At 33.5% G+C, this 18863-nt stretch overlaps 1 protein-coding gene across 1 annotated transcript in view; it reads left to right on the top strand.

Annotated features, from left to right (window-relative positions):
* LOC149785560 (uncharacterized) overlaps positions 1-18863 on the top strand; it is a 189200-nt gene that overhangs the window by 77489 nt on the left and 92848 nt on the right. The window contains exons 31-37 of the mRNA XM_089979356.1: positions 1364-1457; positions 3485-3599; positions 4157-4305; positions 5197-5330; positions 9770-10042; positions 10286-10567; positions 12153-12301. Of these exons, the coding sequence (XP_089835482.1) occupies positions 1364-1457; positions 3485-3599; positions 4157-4305; positions 5197-5330; positions 9770-10042; positions 10286-10567; positions 12153-12301 (1196 nt within the window). The remainder of the gene's footprint in view (positions 1-1363; positions 1458-3484; positions 3600-4156; positions 4306-5196; positions 5331-9769; positions 10043-10285; positions 10568-12152; positions 12302-18863) is intronic.

Below are 18863 nucleotides of genomic sequence, written 5' to 3'. Positions count from 1 at the left end.
ATATAATCTCCATTAGGTTAAAATCTCAAGAATGACCGTTTTGCATGCTGTCAAATTTTCTTTGCAAGTATGAAAAATTTCTCCATTCCCAACAATTAAGATTTGTTTAAAGTGCATGTACTCTTCCTGTACTTAGGCAGCAATTGTTTTTGATCTTTGCTCATGCTAGATGTAGTTTTAATTGGTTTTGGTTCCATCGGAAAGTTCAAAAATGTCACTGGCTGTGAAATTTACAATAGTAACCACCTGGCATTTCCTTTAACTATATTGGTATGGTATTCATAATACCCATGGGCAGCCTCATTTCCTTAATGGTAGCCTCGCTAATCTGATCTGGTCTGCAGAATCTTGACCTCAAACATGTGTTATCTTGAATGACTGAATACAACCATAGCATATTTAATTAGCATGTAAATACCACTACAAAGCCATGTGATTCTTTTAATAATGGAAATGGAAACAAAAATTAGAAGGAATTGCTTACCTATTGGTATTAATTGATAATGGAATATGATACTGCACTTGTACACAAGTAAAATCGGACATCAGGTAAGTGAATAATACAAATTTACAATCGTGAAGACATCTCTCTCTGTCTGTCTGTCTGTCTCTCAATGGGGCATATGGATTATTTGATCATTAGGTGCAAGAAGAAAATTGTGATGGAATATGTCTTTGTCATGGTTATTCATCTTCTAACTTGTAAATTCTAATGCACATATATGTAATTAAATTTAAACAACATATATTACAAACAGTATACAGTACAAGTGCATGCTGCTTTAGCGCAATTACATCTGATCTGTGTTAATTTTTAATACTGACGATCATGTCATTGTTTAAAATACCCAATGTAGGATCCTATATTGGTTCATACACAATCTCTTCCCCAAAATGAAATATTTTTTACACATTACTTTTCATACTGTTGGAGTATTATTTTCCATGCAAAAAATATGATAAAGCGATTTGGATGACATAATCCATATATAAGTTGATTCGGAGTTTAAAACAAAGCTAAGATTTTCTGGTCAAAAAGTATTGTCTTATAGGCTGGCAACTACAGTACATATTGTCGTGGTTTTTTATTGCTAATCTTATTTAAATATTTCATTTCTGCAACACAGTTTCATGTTTTATAAACATGTAAGAATTTTATCAGAACGTGATAACAATTGACAAATTCCAATGGTCATTGTAATCATGTTGTTTAATTTGACTTTTTTCTTTCAGGTTTGTATGTGCTATCTAAAAGATCACTTATCTTTCATCGTTTTCTTTGTATTTCATGTGCAGTTTAGCCATCTTTGAAGTTTGATTTATCATATGCTAGTCACTAACCTATAAATATAAAACATTTCAGAATGCTCTGCAATTGATGCAACCTGTCAAGAATCCTTCACATCTGTGTCAGTAGCCTGGCAACCATTCCTGGATCCAGAATCTGGCATAGTCCAGTAAGTAGATCATTATGAATTAAGTTAAAATGGGTTAAAGTAATTTTTAGCTGCTCTCTTTGTTATTGCTACTTTTCCTACATGGCTGTTACAAAGTAGAGTCATGAAACATGGTTCATGTGTCACTTTTATGTCTGGTTGTTGCCAAACTAATGTTGCCTCTCAGACATCAAATATGGCTGACATGGCTGTCTTGAATATCTTGCTGTTGTACATCTGAACAGATGGCTGTATCCAGACTTAAAGATTTCCTATGCTATTTAAATGAAAATGGTCCAGCAATATATCATTTGTCTGTAATACAAATTGTGCACGTTGGACCACCAATATGCCTATGCTGTTGTGAATAAGTATGAAAACCAGACCTACTCATGACCTTGGTTACTAGTTGATAGTCACCATTGTCAGAGGTTGACTTGGGTGTTATCTGCAGTGTGTTCTGAACCTGATTGAAGAAACAAAGTATTTAACCATTTTTTTCTAACCCTGTATGTATTTAACCGAACTCAACATGTGGATATATCTTCACAATGTCTTAGGCATGTTGTTCAGTGATCATCTATCCATAATATCAGTCCTGAGAACATGTTAACTAAAACATATAAGAAAACATACTATATTTGGTTTGTTGGAATCTTCCTAGAATATGTATTTTTTTATGCAAATAGAAGAAAAGGATAGAAGAAATGTTGTCCTGACAATGCTTTTTGAGCATTGGAGCATTAGCCCCTTGGAGGGACTCTTGTTTGAACCAGGTTTCATTAAATACTTTTATAACATGATAATGTTGACACATGTACTAATATGACTATGAGCTTCATGTTTGTTTGTTTTTTTTAAAATGGGAGATCTCAGTTCTAAAGACAAACATATTAAACAATTTATAGCAAGGACTGCCTGTTAGATAAGAATAGTGACATTGAATTTTCAGACACAACTCTTTCTTACTGGTAGTTCAGGCAGATGATTAACTTTATAAAAGAAATGTAATGCTATGATTACAGGATAACATCTCCATAATTACTTTATTAGGATGGGAGTCTCAGTAGCTTTATTGGTAGAGCATTGGACTCATAATTCAAGGATTGCAGGTTTAATACCTGCCCATGTCAGCTTGGCTCAGCTGCCTAGGTGTGCCCTTGAGAAAGAACTTAGCACCCATTTCCTCAGCATGATATAACCAATGAGTTGTAGCCAACAAAAATAAACTTAATCTGGACAGCATTGATTTCAATGACACAGTACTAAAGAATAAGTTTACCATCTTTTAAACATCATTCCATTTAACAGACACGTACCTACATTATCTCTCCAATGATAAACTTAGGTGCCCAGCCTGTTAAACTTTATGTTTGTTTGAGGTGGGCTTATTATCAAAGATATCTTAGTAAATATTTACCAAATATTTTAAAAGTGGATGGTTGGTAAGCATGGGATTATCATTGAACAAATACATTAAGATTAGAATAAGGTCCATAAGAAGTAAAAATTACATTATGCCAAGGCCAAATTATGAATTGTTCAAAAAACGTTTTCAATATACTGGTCCACTGGTAAAGAACAACATTCCCAGTGACATAAGGCAGGCTCTTAGCATTTCATCTTTTCATGATCAGTGTCTCAAATGGATGAAATCTTTAGACAATTGAACAATTCTAGTACAATAAATACAACCTATTTTTCTGTAATTTTTCATCATTTTCACAGTTGAATATTTCCATGCAGGATGATATTTTATATTTTATATATGTTTATATGTTCACAGATGCCTGTGCATGTGTTCCAGCTTTATACTTTGACTTTTAAAATTACTTAATTATTTAGTGTCAAGCCAGATTCTTCACATCATGTTGTATATACTGTATATATTGTACATAACAGAGTGAAAGACTTGAGGTAGATTAGTTCTGTAACTAATTGAGTTATCTTCTCTAAATAAAGTCTTTATTGTTATTATTTTTATAGAATCTTATCAGAATTCAAAGTAAGATATAAATATTACTTAGATTCGTGATTTCTTTCTGTAGGTATGAAATAGCTGTTGGAACTAGCCCTGGAGGTGCCCAGATTAAATCCTTCTTTGAGATTCCATTGGGTAACAACTACATCATTCATGGTCTGAATCTGAAGGGAATGAAGCAGGTCAGTATCAATATAGTGAAACATGAACAAAGGCAGCAATATATTGTAAAAATATATATATACTACTACTTTACCTTCATGTGGAATGGCTACATATATCAGCTGTCATTTGCTTTTTATAAAGAAACAAAACATTGAACTTTGAAATAATGAGTAATTTTCTGTGAGGATATTATCATACAAAATTTTCTGTCCTGAGAAAAGGAAACTTTTTAAATCCAGAAAGAACACAAATCTGACTTCATTCTGGCAGTTCTTGATCTATTAAATGTACTTTTAGCATTTATATAAAATTTATATAGAAATGATAGAAAATGTTTGATTCTTACAAAACATATTTTAAAAAGGAACTGGCAGAGTTTTAATTTTTTGTCATATAAAGAATGGCCAACATCATAACAATTCATGACTTGGACTCGTATATATGTATGATTATGTTAGTAGTGGTATTCATAAGGATTTACTCAAAGTGAAGATTTTCTGGATGTTTTACTTTTTATTTGATCCATAGAGAAATTATTTTTAAAATATTAGTAAATGCTAACATTTACCAACAGGTGTTTGTGACATTAAAAGGAATCAATGGTGCTGGAATGTCTACAGTGTCCACATCAAATGGCATTTACCTATCATACCTAAGTCAAGGGGAAAATCCACCTCAGCTGATAGGTGTTTGGGATGATAATCCACACTCATATGCTGATATGTAAGTGAAATTTGAGCAACAGAAAGATCTTTGAAATGTCACGAGGCACATAGTTTGCTATCATCATGTGATGGAGAAGTTTGCACAAATATTGCCTGAAGTAAAACAGAAAGCTCTGCATGTATATCAGTATGCAGTTGTACACTTCCATACTTGTTGTTTAATGTTATTAAGTTATAGCACAATCTTATGACATTTAAGTTGAAGAACATACATTTTATTATTAGAGAGTAAATTGTATATATTTTACCCTTTCCAGCTAATCTAGTTAGGCTTTTCCTTAATATTGTTCTAAATGAAAAAGTGTTTATGTTCTGAAGGAGTTTACTAAATAAACTTGTTTCATTGGCAAATTATTAACATGTTGCATGCAGAAACATGGATGTCATGAGTTCAGCAATTAATGTTTTAGATGATGATTTGAGAAAGAGAAAATGGAGGAGCAATATTTCTTGTCTGTGAGAATTTTTTTTTGTGAATTTATTTTGTCAGCAACTTGATGGTCCCCTTCTTTGATAAATGGTACCACCTATTTTATTTGATCACATATTATGCAAGAAACATTATTGTGCAATAGTTTTTAAGAGGGAATAAATTTCATTTCATACAAGAAATAGTTAATTTGTAGATCAGTGATTGTCTGCTATAAGTCTTTTGCTTGTTTTGAGGTGGATAATATCACATATGACTGGCAGCAATACTCATGAAAGGAATTGTAATAAATGATTTTTCAGTATCAAAAACACAAATGTTTTCATGGAGAATTAATGGGGTTCTTTTTCTGTCAGACTGACATTTTATGTGTCTTTGTTCAGATGTTGAAACTCAGATGATTTGTCTTTACAAAAGTACAACTGTCTCCATAGACAAATCTAACAATTTACTTTTCAGAGAGTATCAGACAGACAGAACAACACTGTATGCACGATGGGATGTCAGTGGAGACCCATGTCCAGCTGTTAAATATGAATGGGCCATTGAAAGAATTGATGGTTACCGTGTCCAGGACTTTGTCAACACTTATGGTAAATCCTCACATCTCCATTATTGATTCTGGACTGGAACATTTGTTCCCCATCTGTTCAGAGCACATGCTAACACACATACACACACAGACAAAGTGCTGACTCAGATTTTAAAATGAATGTTTCCAATTTGTCATCCAAAATTCCAACTATCCCTACTCTTGTCATGTTCTGCAGTCATATTAGATTATAATTAAATATGTCAAGACTTCATACATTACTACATACAGCACCTCACCATGACCAACAATGATGTATCTGGTGGCTTCTTTTAGCAGAGCTATACTATTCAGAATATAATTTATAATATATTATAATTCTTTGCATTTTCCAATTTATCTTGTCTACATTGTTTTGGAAGGGTGTATCTACCTAAATTTTAGAAGAATTCATTTTTTTAGATTTTCAAACTTAACTATTCTTAACTGAGCCACCTGTTTATAAGACTATGCTAGATAATTATCCTGTTCCAATGGTGGCTATATCTTTATGAATTGGACAAAAGGTTCCACATTTTTCTATTATATGGGGTCCCATCTCAGCAAATGTTTAGGACCTATCTTGGCATATGGCAGTCATCCTGCTGCAGGATGCACCATCTGCACTCCTTAAATGAATTCAGCAGGTTATGGACACTTTTAGGAATACTCACTTCATTCGCTAGAATATGAAGGCCATTGTCTTTGGTTTTCAGTTGTGGCAGGAGATGTTTTCTGCAATGGGTATTCTCACAGAATCCAACAACTTCATTCATAAATTGTTTCAGAAGGCAAAGTAGAAAAAGCCCCATCACACACATGCACACACACACACACACACACCCCTCTACTTGCTGGTTTGAGATTTTTCAGTGATATCATTTTTAACAAATGTGTCATTACAGAAAACATCACCCTTTCAAGCACTGCAGTCAGTTAATCTTAACTATCTTATTGAACATTTGCTTGCACCTTTTGGTGCCATGATGCACTTTGAGATTGTAAAGATATCAGCAAGAGGGAAAAAGATAGAAGACTTTACATTTTTATTGAAAAAATGTATACCTACCTGCATCCTGCCAGAGGATCCTGTTTGTCCTTAATTTTGACCATCTGCCGTCCATCCCTTTGACTTCTATTGGGAAGTAGGTGATGACCTTTGTGGCTGTGATCACTTTCCATTATATTTAAGAAGTAATATTCTTAAACCTCAAGTGCTCTGACAGATGGAAATTGAACAAGGTAGAACGGGAAATGTCTCAGTCCCTCAGGGAGTCAAATCCAACAGCTGATCCACTACACCTATATAGAAAGATGCTTCACTATGTTGCTGGGTATAAAATACTAAAAATTTGATGATTCCTAAATGTGTTAGCAAACCACTGTTTAATAATCTATGTCATTGTAACATCCCATGGCACCATCTCAAACCAGTTACCAGATAAAGCTTAAATTTTGCTGCAGAAATTCAGTCATACCGGTATTCAGAGCTTTGAAATACATTGAGACCTCATACAGAACAACTTTAATCATCATTTTAGATTCCCTTTTCAGAATGAAAGCCTTGCAGGATCTTAAATCTGACATCAGTTATTATCCCAGATACAGTATTACAGAAGCATGATATTCTCATGCAATGAAGGAGGGGCCCTGAGTGGCTGAGTGGTCTAAAGCACTCTCTGTTACGGATCACTGCCATCTCATCTCTATCTGCATGGGTTCGAGTGTCGGATTTGGCTAATATGGGTATGTGAGAAAGCTTTCCAGCAGCTTCTCATGGGTCAGTGGTTCTCTCCGGGGTTTTCCTGAGTTCTTCCTCCACCATTAATACTGGCTGCCATGTATAGCTTATCGTGTGATGAAAAATGGCATTAAACCCTACAACAACAACAACAATGAGGGAAAATCATTCTGTACTGCTAGCTGCATAGTCACATTGGCATAAAGGGTAATGATATGCAGATAAAGCAGCCAAATCATGTTCCATGTTCCCTAGTTTACATACCGTATATACTCGTGTATAAGCTGAATAATTTAGGAAAAAATAAAGGCCTGGAAGAAGGGGTGTCGGCTTATCCACGGGCCAATGTCTAAACTTGACAATTTTGGGGCTTTTTGTTGACTACTGTAATGGCTGTAAATCTTGGGACACAAAGCAGTGATTTTGTCCATGTCCTAAGACATAGGCATATAAAAAATCATTAACTTTCGGTGACCCAACAATTATTAAACTGTTACACAGTACTATGATTGATTTTGTTATTATTTTGCATGTACATATTTTCTGATTTCTCCAATACAAAGGTAATTAAAGGTAAATACAGACTTCATAATTCACAGACTGGTTGAGTTTACCAGGGAGACCATGCTGAACTATACTGAACAGTACTTACACAGTGCAAAGCGTGCATAGCATCACTTAAATCCTTACTTATTCCCAAACATATTAAATGCAGATTTTGCTTTATTCATTGTTTTGACCAAATTGCATTCTTCCAGATAATATTTCAGCTAATCCTTAATAGTTGTTTCATTTACGCTGAATCATGCACTCACGAGTTACTTATTTTCAATGATATAAGCAATCCTACAAATTGAGGTAATATTTTTGATTATACAAAGCACGTAACCATCATAATTTACATGTTCGCAAAGAGTGGTAATAATAAAGACTAAAATTCTCGTATAGTATAACTAAGATCATCATCAATCAATTTTAGTTTTGTGTTTTAGCTGAACAAACATAACTTTTTACACAATGGAAAGCTTGATGTTTTGGTGTATCCTATGTTGAATTTCTTAAGTTTTGCGACAGAAATTCAGGCCAGTTAATCATTAAAACCCTGAAACTGGCTTGTGATAACAGGGAATTTTGACCAGTAACTGTATATGTACATTTATGTGTAGTTGCCTTTTTTTTTCCATAATATTAGCACGATTACCTTAGTTTTGTAAAACGGAGGGAAAGGCATACCAAAATAGTCAACCATATGGTACTATACATGTGGCAACTATTTTCCCCTCTTTGTATATCTGACCATATTCGCTTATTGTAAACTCGTAAAGCATTTAGTAATGATTATTATAAGACATGCATTCTGAATTAGTTTTTTGAAGACACATTTGCTGTGTGGTATGTATTTTCATTCCTTCTTTTATAATTTGAATGATGGTAATTATCATTGGTATATACGGTATAAAAATGCCAGGTGTTCACTCATTTAAGTTTCTTTCATGGGAATGGCACTATAGGATATGAAGTTACAGCATTCGTAGTGATCATTCTTGGGGTTGAAATTAATTTTTAAATTTTTTTATTATTATAGAGGTAAAAGAAAATCATTAATTTATGTGAATAATGTCTAAACTTAACATTCTGTTTAGTGAAGAAGCGAATTCTTTATAGAACAGTAATTATTTCGTCACAACAATAATTCACAGGTGATACAACAGAACATGTGGGACTTTTCTTGTTTAGAAGAAATGAAAGTCGAAGACATAATATAATAATCAGGAGTTCTCAGCAAAAATCGGAAGATATTATGTAATCGGGAGGTAGGCATGGAGTGACCCCAAAAATCTGGAGTTTTTTTCCCTCCAGCATGAAAGTTGACAGGTATGGTGTATGGTCGCTTACATCAAAGCAAACTACAACTCAGCTTTTATGGCATTAGCATCAAACTGTATTGTTTGTGTTCATTGTGTTGTCATACTGGGGTTACATTTTAATGAGTTAGTTATTTATAGTTTCAAAGCAAAGTAAAAACGTAATTACCAGTGCACTGATATATAATTTCCAATGCAATTATGCATAAACAAACAATAATTGAGTCAAAAGTGAGAGATAGTGTTAAAGCAACTCGTGAATGCTAAATTCTTGTCATCGTTCGATCAAATTATACACAAATCTAAATTAGGCAGAAACAATAATAAAACAGAAAGTTAAATAAATTACTTTTCAAACAAGTTTATACCATTTCATTTTAACAATCATGCATGCTAACCTCAAGATAAGTATACATGTAATTTTTTTAAAATATAACTTTGCCTAAATAAATGCATTTAGAACTTATCTTGTGCATCTTGAGATGTCTCAGAGTTGTTGGTCGGCTTATACAGGGGTCATGCACTTTTTAGTGTTTATACCTGTTCAGTTTGAGGGGTCGGCTTATACGCGAACAGGCTCATATGCAAGTATATATGGTACTTGTAGTATCTGCCCATTTTCAGTTCAGAAGTTTGCACCATATTGCATGATGTAGTTTATATCAGTAGTTTTCAGTTTCAGTCAAAATCCTCTTTTCTGTGTTCCACCATAAAAAGGAAGGAGCATTTATTGTTATCTATCTCAGCCCATTTGTTCATCCAGTTCAGTGATGGGTCAGTTCTAAGACACTGACGTGGGGCATTAATGTTTCATGAACATTTATTTACTTATGCCCTATACTATACTTTGATTAGGTACAACCCATGGTGTGAATGATCAACTACAGATGAAAAATGGAGAGAGGTATTATTCATTGCTGAGAGTAACGAATGCATTGGGATATCAGTACACAATACGATCTGACGGTGTTACAATACATGAGCACCAACTTGTGCCAGGTCAAGTCTATGATGGAGACTTATTTGGATATGATTTGAACATCATGAAGACAAAATCAAAAGCTACAGCAAACTGGGAAGGGTTTGGTGTTCCTCGAGATGCAATTAAGAAAGTGGATATCCTCACAGGTAAAAACAGTAAATTTTTGGTTTTTTTGTTAAAGGTATTTACATATTGTGTAGTACTGTTGCTGATATACTTTGCAGTAGCAATTCATGGTTTAGGTTGAATTTGTTTCTTTAAATGAACTAAATGTGTTATAAGCTTAGAAATAAAATCCTGGAAATCTGATGAATTTTACAATTGCTTAAAATTGAACATAACAGATGGAGATTATTTCCAAAACTAAACGGCAGCATATTTTTTGACAGGAAATGCAGGAGTGCAGGTGGATGACATTACCCCATCAAAGGATCAGGAGGTTGAATACTATGAAGTGGCCCTTGGTACAGATCGTCGTTTCAAGAAAACTCGAGATAATGTTGTTCCATTCACTAAAGTTGATAGAAATACATCTATCACCTTCTGGGATCTGGACCTTGTACCAGGATTTGCAATGTATTACTTCACTGTCAGGGCATACAGTGCATCATATTCAGTGTCAGAAGTGACTTCAAATGGGTTTTATGTTGCATTTGATGGTGGAGTTACAGGTAGGTTAGAATACTGTTGATAGAACTTTCTTCCTACTACTATCATTTATCTAAATGTCTGGATTCCCAAATTTTCTAGACAACATATGTTCCAATTAATATAATTGTCAACAGTACCGATAATTTTATTTCCTTTATGTACATTTTTGTTGTTAGAAAATGGAAAATTTAGTTCCGATTTATTTAATTATCAAAATCTTAGTTCAAGTTCCTCATTCCCTCTCAGCTGTTGTTTGTATTCTTTTGAGTGATCAGCACTTTTTCACCACTTTGTTGCCTCATTTAAACATGTTTTAATCATGAACAAGAGTGCTGAGAATGCTAAAGTAATTGTACTTTTAATGCTTATTGCATTTAGAATCTAGTTATACTTCCTTTTCTATGTAAAGGTTGCCAAATATTTAGGACTCGGGCCTATCAGTTCTGTCTATTTTTTACTCATTGGCACTTGCGTATAAAGAAGGATATCACCCTAATCCAAAAAGATCAGTCAGTTGGAATCATATTTTTAAATGGTTAGATCTTTCTTCAGATTTATCTCTAATTATGAATTAAAGGAAAACTATGGCCTGAAGTGCAACCAATATTCATTGTTTGTAAAGAATACACCAAAACAATGTCGGCCTAGTCTTCTTTATTTATAATGTAACATAGTTTACCTAGTCCACCTCTGTCTGGTGTTCAATGAGATAGACACAAAAGTGTACAGTAGATATTACAAGATATTTGGATAAAAAAATCATAATTTCCATTTGCACAGTTTGTCCAGACAGCGAGAAAAGTCATTTTGGTAATGATTGAAAAATTGGACATGCTGTTCTACACCTCATTACAATATATCATGTAATATTATGATAATAATTAATAAAGATTTGTAAGCATAACATTAATGGCATGACATTACATTTCAGAAATTTTGTGCTAATAAAATATTTTAGCCATAAGAATTTCAAACCCAGAAGGTGTAAACTTTGAACTGTCAGCCATTTCTTGCAAGTTGTCAAGTTTAATCAGTTGTGTTTCAAGATATCAGATCAAGTACAACTTGTTAATGTAAGGAGCATGCTAGTTGTGTTTTTAGAGTTTTGCAGACTTTAATGTCATCATTGATTGACATAAAATTTGCATGTATTTTAGGAGTATGACTTTGACAGAGAGTCTTGGCTGTGGTGCATCACATATAATTATATTGTACACAACTAAGGTGCATGTTTGACCACACCATAGTCTCTTTGTCTTATTTTTAAGCTGTTATTGTTATGCCTTTATTTTCAAAATGAATAATTGTTATAAATCCTCTATTCTTTGCAATATATGTATGATATATGGTATCCATATCTGTCCATTTGTCCATACATCTTACAGATCTTATATTACAAAATTTGCTTCTGTTTTTTATCTGGTGAGAGACTTTATAAATTTAAACTAATTGTTGGGTTGAGCTTGATTTCAGAAGTGCTAGTCTAAGTTTGATGTTCATCTTTTTCATCCAGATTTAGCTGGTCTGTGTTTCCCTTCTTTAAAAGTAATGTATTGGCTGCGTCATTTTGTTCCTGATATGAATGTCTAGTTTTCCCTTTTTCAGCCGGAAAGATTATCATGCCTGACTTTGTACCAACTAATGAATACTTGGATGTCAGCTGGGAAGGTTTCACCTCCAAAGTGGATATTCTCCTGTACTATGTTGCTTTGTCTAACAATTCTTTGGCCAATGGAACAAGCTGCAAACATTATGTAAGTACTGCTACCACCACTTATTATGATTATTATTATTATTATTATTATTATTATTAAACACTTAGAGCATCCACCTCAGATGCGTGAAGTCATGGGCTAATTCCCCAGCTGAGTGATACCAAACACTTATAAAAATGGTACTAGCAGCTGCCTTGATTGGAGCTCAGCATTAAGAGGTTAGTGTTAGAACTGGTCAGCCTGGTGTCAGGATAATGTGAGTGCAATTGAGACATGTCTGTGGCATGATGCCCCAGTGCTAGACATCACTGTATACTAACACACTGCAGACATCATAGTGATATGACTGAAGAATTGTTAAAGCTATGTAAAAAATCCAAATTACATGCTTACATAATTATTATTATTACTGTAGTAGTAGCAGACATAAAGTTGATTGTCATTATTACTGATGACTGGCTTCACACATCATTCTTTTCCATGCATAAATTACAGGATGAGTTTGAAGTATTTTAGTCTCATCCATCAAAGATGCAGTTAATTATTGTTCCATTGCTCTGTATTTCATTTTGTCAATGGTAATAGATGTGGATTTCCTGGGTGTTTCATCATAATGCAGCACTACAATGAATAAAATAATTTGCATATTAAGCTGAATTTACAATATACTTATAATTAACTATGCAATATAAATTAAGTACAGAGCCTTAACAAATGATGTAATGTAAGGAACTGTAAACTGGACAAAATCCAGTCACTAATATTCATTTGCTTAGATCTTAAAAGCATAGGGCTTAGACTTTATTTGAGTAACTTTAAAAATGAAAATTATACAAAAAGTTACAGAAAATATGGGTACAAAATTAAATGGACTTTTTTCATTTCAAACATTCTATTGCCCTTATATACCATCCCCTCGATAACTCGTGCCCTGATAACTTGAGAACCAGCTTATAATGCGGGGTCCAGGTCAGATCCCATTTTTTAAACCAGAAAATACCCCAAAAATTGATCCCTATTTGTTGAACAAAATCACAATCAAAGTTGGTAACAAAAACTTTGACGTATTGCTCGTTTTATCATTGAAAACGGTAGATAGGAACTGGAAATTTTAATCAACACTATGAAATATCAAATTTGAAAATAGGTCATACAGCTTTTTACATTTTCTTTCCAAATGACATTCCAAGTACACAGCAACTAATGATATGTAAGGAAATTTTGATCAATGAAAATATCACTCACTCCAAGTGGAGGCAATACTTTAATAAATAAATACAAATTAAATAATTTTGTTATCAATTAAAATTTGTGTTCTAGTTCTCTCTTTAAGTTCCTTTTAAGTGTAATTGTCATAAATGCAATGTGTCTTCTTGTAATTAAATGTAAAATGTGTCAATCTACCATAATAGCTATGTCCATGAGCATTTCTCTAAGAGCCTAATTAAGTGCCAACCGTGTTTTGATAACTGACTTCCAGAAGTATTTGTTGTATTGTTGCACTGAATTATAAGCTGGCCTCCTTTGTTTTATCACATTAATTATGTCTTTTGAATCAAATAAACGAGGTGGAATAAAAGAAAAGTTAAAAGGCATGAAAATCCTACAAACTTAAAATCTAGCGGCCCCGGTCAGATGTTGGGTGAACTCACTTCATTTGATCAATCGAACACTTATAAATGTTATTGTGTATGTAATATAAACTACCTTAAATTAACTGACTCTTTCATAACTGATCAAAGATTACAAGGCAGCCAAGCAAAATGCATACTTCGTAAAATAAAGAGCTTGATTTCACAGATACGGACCGTTGTGGGCAAGTGAGTTTCAGAGAATTCTTAACTGGCACTTAGGGATATTCTCAAGGATGATAAGAAGTTTCATTATTAATTCCAATGAATTAATTCATGGCATCAATATTTTACTAATTGACCAATACAAAAATTGAGTTTCAATGTAAACAATTGTCTCACAAAATAACTGCTGCGTGTTTTTGAAAAAAGGATTCTTGTTTGGTGGTGTATCAATAGTTAGTCTAGTTCCCTGCCCTGTGGACTCCTGATTTGGCAGGATAATATGAAACATCAATACGGGAACCAGACTAATCACGAAAACAAAAAGTAGTGATGTAATACACAGATTTTTTTGCATGTATGTGATAGTTATTGAAACCAGTTGAAACTATCTCACATAGGTTGGACATTTTGAAAATAATTGTTATTTAAACAGAATAATGAACAACTTCATTAGAAAGAGCATGTTATTAAATATTATTATCAATGTGATTGTGAAAAGAGGATTCAGTCAATGAACAGCCCAGTTCCCTAATGCCACCTCCCCAATGGATTTCTTGATGTCAAAGTGATTTTTTAAAAAAATGTTGAGGTCCCTCGGTAACTCGCACTTCACTTATAGTGCAGTCTATGTTTGTGGACTCCATTGTGTGCGAGTTATTGAGGGAGAGGTGTATGTTGAAGGGCAGTGAGACTGGACTGCAAGTTTTTACAAGCTCTCAATGATTGTCCCCTTATATAGTACACCTATGCATCATATTATACAGTAGGCATGCACTAAGTTTATAATGATAAATGTTCCAACAAAAAGCAATAGAAAACGCAGAACAAGAGTGAATAAGTAAGAAGAGGAAGAGGAAAAAGAAAATTGAATGGGTGCATGGAACCCCACCTTCCACAGACCCTTGCCTTAGAGTATACAGTAAACAAAATAAAATGCATTCATTGAATGCATGAGCTTACTGAAGATAAATTTGGGTTTGTTCTAGAAGATAAATTCTTTAGGTTTTATGATTTGTTAAGTATTATTGAAGAAGTATATTTTACTACAAAAATTGGTTTCTTGACGTTATTAAGTTTGTGTCATTCATTAATATATTTGTTTTCACTGGTTTTGTTACTACCAAAAACAAAGATTTGCATGTTCTTTCTAAGTTTTTTTAAAGCTTGAATTAAAATTATTTTTTCTGTCAGCCTTGTGATAATTATTATGTTGGGAATAGTATTGTTCATAAGTTTCATGAATTATCTCATAAAAGTAGAAACCTTATCCATGAATGTTAGATGCAAAAGTTTATGGATTTTCAGGGTTTGTATGTGACTTCGAAGAGGCTAATATATATGAACATTTAAATATAGAAATAGGATGTCAGAATGATAAAAGTAGCATGGAGACAATCTCAGTGAGTACCCCATTGCATGATGACATACATATAATTGATATGAAACTAAATACAGAAGGTTTTAACATAGGTCACTTAAATGTACAAGGTATAGTGGGAAAAATAGACCAGATTAAGTTAATGTTGTCTTCCAAGGAAAATAATATACATGTTTTAGGACTCACTGAAACCAAATTAAATGCTAACCACCAATGATGATCTATTTCACCGTCAAGGCTACAATTAACCATTACGTAGGGACAGAGAGACAGCAGGGGGGTCTTGTTGTATACATTAGGGAAGATGTAAATGCAGAAAGCTGACTTGACTTGGAATCACATGAAATTGAGAGTATCTGGGTGGATATTTTTCAAAATAATGCAGAATCATTCCTTGTTGGTTTCATTTATAGGCCACCTTCCTCCAAAGCAATTTGGAATGATAAATTTTTGAAACAAATGGAAAATGATCTAGCACATGAGAAAGAAACAAATATACTCGAAGATATAAATAAGGACCTTCTCAATATTCAAATCAGGAACAACTGGATGGAATTTATTGAATCATTAGGCCTAGACCAGCTGGTAAATGAGCCTACAAGGGTAACAGAAAAATCCAGCACTCTTATTGATCACATTTATACCAACCTACCAGACAATGTGGCTTGCGTTAATGTACAGAATGTTGGTCTTAGTAACCACTATCCTATGTTTTTGACAAGAAAGGTTTAATGCGAGAAAAAGAAGAAAAATACACACAAAACAAACACTTCCAGATCATTCAAAACTTTTAATGAAGAACAATTTCTCAATGACCTATATGACATTACATGGAATATGATCCAAAATTTGGATGACACAGATGAAGCTCTGAGGCTGTGGACTGACTTATTCATGGGTATAGTCTCTAAGCATGCACCACTGAAAGTACATCAAGTAAAGACTGAAATTCAACCTAATTGGCTTACTACTAAAATCCTAGATGCTATGAAAACATGAGACCAATTCAAGGCTATGGGAAACCATGCACAATATAATGTATGGAGAAATAAAATAACAAGTATGATTAAAAAAGCTAGACAAACTTATTATCAATCATTGCTTAAAAACAAAAAGAGCAACACAAACTCCATTTGGAAAGTCTTCAATAACCTCACTGGAGGAACACACAAAGATCAGACAAATAAAATTCACTCACTTCTGGTAAATGACACCATTGTCACTGATGACACTGACATTGCAAATGTTTTCAATGATTTTTTCACCAACATTACCACAAAGTTAAAAGAACCAGCGATAGAAAACAACTTTAATGAAATGAAAAGTTCTGCATCAGCAAAATCTCTAAGGAGGTATGTTTCTCTATCCCACCTGTATCAAACAACTTTGTTAAAATATGTTTCAGTGAACTTGATACCAAGAAAGCTACAGGACTTGATCGGATTGGTCCACAACTCATTAAATCTTCTGCCTCTGCTATTGTAGATAGCATAACATTCATAATCAATTTAAGTATTGCAACCTCATCTGTCCCCAAAATATGGAAAACTGCAAAAGCAACTCCTGTTCACAAGTCTGGTTCTAAGGATACGCTGATAAGTACCGACCAATCTCAATACTACCAAACTTGTCAAAATTGATTGAAAAACATGTCCATGACTCATTCATGTCATATTTAACCAAACACTTGCTGTTACACCCTAATCAATCAGGCTTTAGACAGAAACATTCCTGTGAGACTACCTTGATCTCGCTAACTGATAAATGGCTTCAAGCACTTGACCGAGGTAGAATAACAGGATCTGTATTTGCAGATTTCAGGAAAGCTTTTGACATGGTGGATCATGAAATCCTTTTGAAGAAACTGAAAATCTACCAGTGTGATGAAAGAACAATTAGATGGTTTACTTCTTACTTAAGTGAGAGAACACAACATGTTTACATAAATAATGTTCTGTCTGAACCTGGAACAAATAGATATGGAGTACCACAAGGCTCAATTCTGGGTCCATTACTGTTCATTTTATTTATTAATGACCTACCACTTTTACTAAAAGTCTCCGTATCATCTATAGATCTCTATGCAGATGACACAGCATTGTCAGACATCCAAAACACAAAGCATGAACTCAAACTTTATTTACAGAATGCCCTAAACAAACTGGAAAACTGGTGCACATGCCATGGTATGGTGGTAAATACTGGTAAAACTAAAATATTACTTATCTCAACATGGCAAAAAAAGGACAAATCTTGACAGTGATGAACTATGTCTGACATGGAAGGATAAAAATTTGCAAATGGTCTGTCATGATAGACTACTTGGTGTTCTGGTAGATAATAACCTATCATGGACTGAACATATCAAACATATCAGTAAAAAAGTCAATTCAAGTGTATGGCTTCTCAGTAGGATAAGACATTTTCTCCCTGAAAGGCACAGAAAACTATTTTATAACAGTTACATACAACCTTATTTAGGCTACTGTAGTACAGTATGGGGTAAAAGCTGGCACATCTTCAAAAAAGAGCATTTAAGGGCTTATATAAATCCAGAAAGAAAGCAAGGAAAATTTAGCTGGTAAGTTAAAAATATTACCTATTAAAGACTGAATCTGTTTGAGAAAAGTCAAATTAATGTACAGGATATCCCATAATAGTGCTCCTGAATATTTACGATCACTATTCCAGTATAGGCTACCTGGTAATATTCCCCACCTGCGATCCATGTCTACCAAGCAGTATAAAATTCCCAAACCAAATAAGGAGTTATTTAGAAAGGTTTCCATTACTCTGGAACTCTGCTCTGGAATAGTATTCCAGTTTAGATTAGAAATGCCAACTCTATTTCCTTCTTCCGAACCCAATATATTCAATGGCTTCAGAGATGTAGCTAAAATAAATAAATTCCTTTGTTGTAGATTAGTTCTTAGCTAATCATGTTACCCTCTTTAAATAAGGTCATTATTATTATTATTACTATTATCCAATTGCTCATTTTAAATCAACTGTTTGAGTTCTTCAGTGTTACCTCCTATATGCATCCAGATCTGTTTGCTTTAAATTCATTTCAAATTTGTATTTACTTTGATCATTATAAATATTACTTTCTGATCACAAATAGAGTTTACTCAGCAGAAGATGCTTTTGAAAGAAATTAAAAAATTATGCTCCTTGTCCTAATCATTTGGTGACCTAATTCTAAGTAAGTTTGATGGAAGTTGTCATTGTTACTGTAAAGTGGTATGTATATAACACTATGAAGTATATTGAAAGCTTTGAGCTTAATTTGAAACAAAATATTTTAACAGCAGGACAGTCAAAACTTCTCATTTAGTGCTACAAACTCTAAACCACCACCATGATTTTCCCTATTGCACCTGTAGGGCTTATGGAACCCATCAGTGATGAGATCATAGTTCAAGAA

This window comes from Sinohyriopsis cumingii, chromosome 13 (assembly GCF_028554795.1).
Source record: "Sinohyriopsis cumingii isolate HCF-2022 chromosome 13, ASM2855479v2, whole genome shotgun sequence".
NCBI classification, from domain to species: Eukaryota; Metazoa; Mollusca; class Bivalvia; order Unionida; family Unionidae; genus Sinohyriopsis; species Sinohyriopsis cumingii.
The sequence above is the reverse complement of the archived record's forward strand: the minus strand, read 5'-3'. Positions and strand labels throughout refer to the sequence as shown.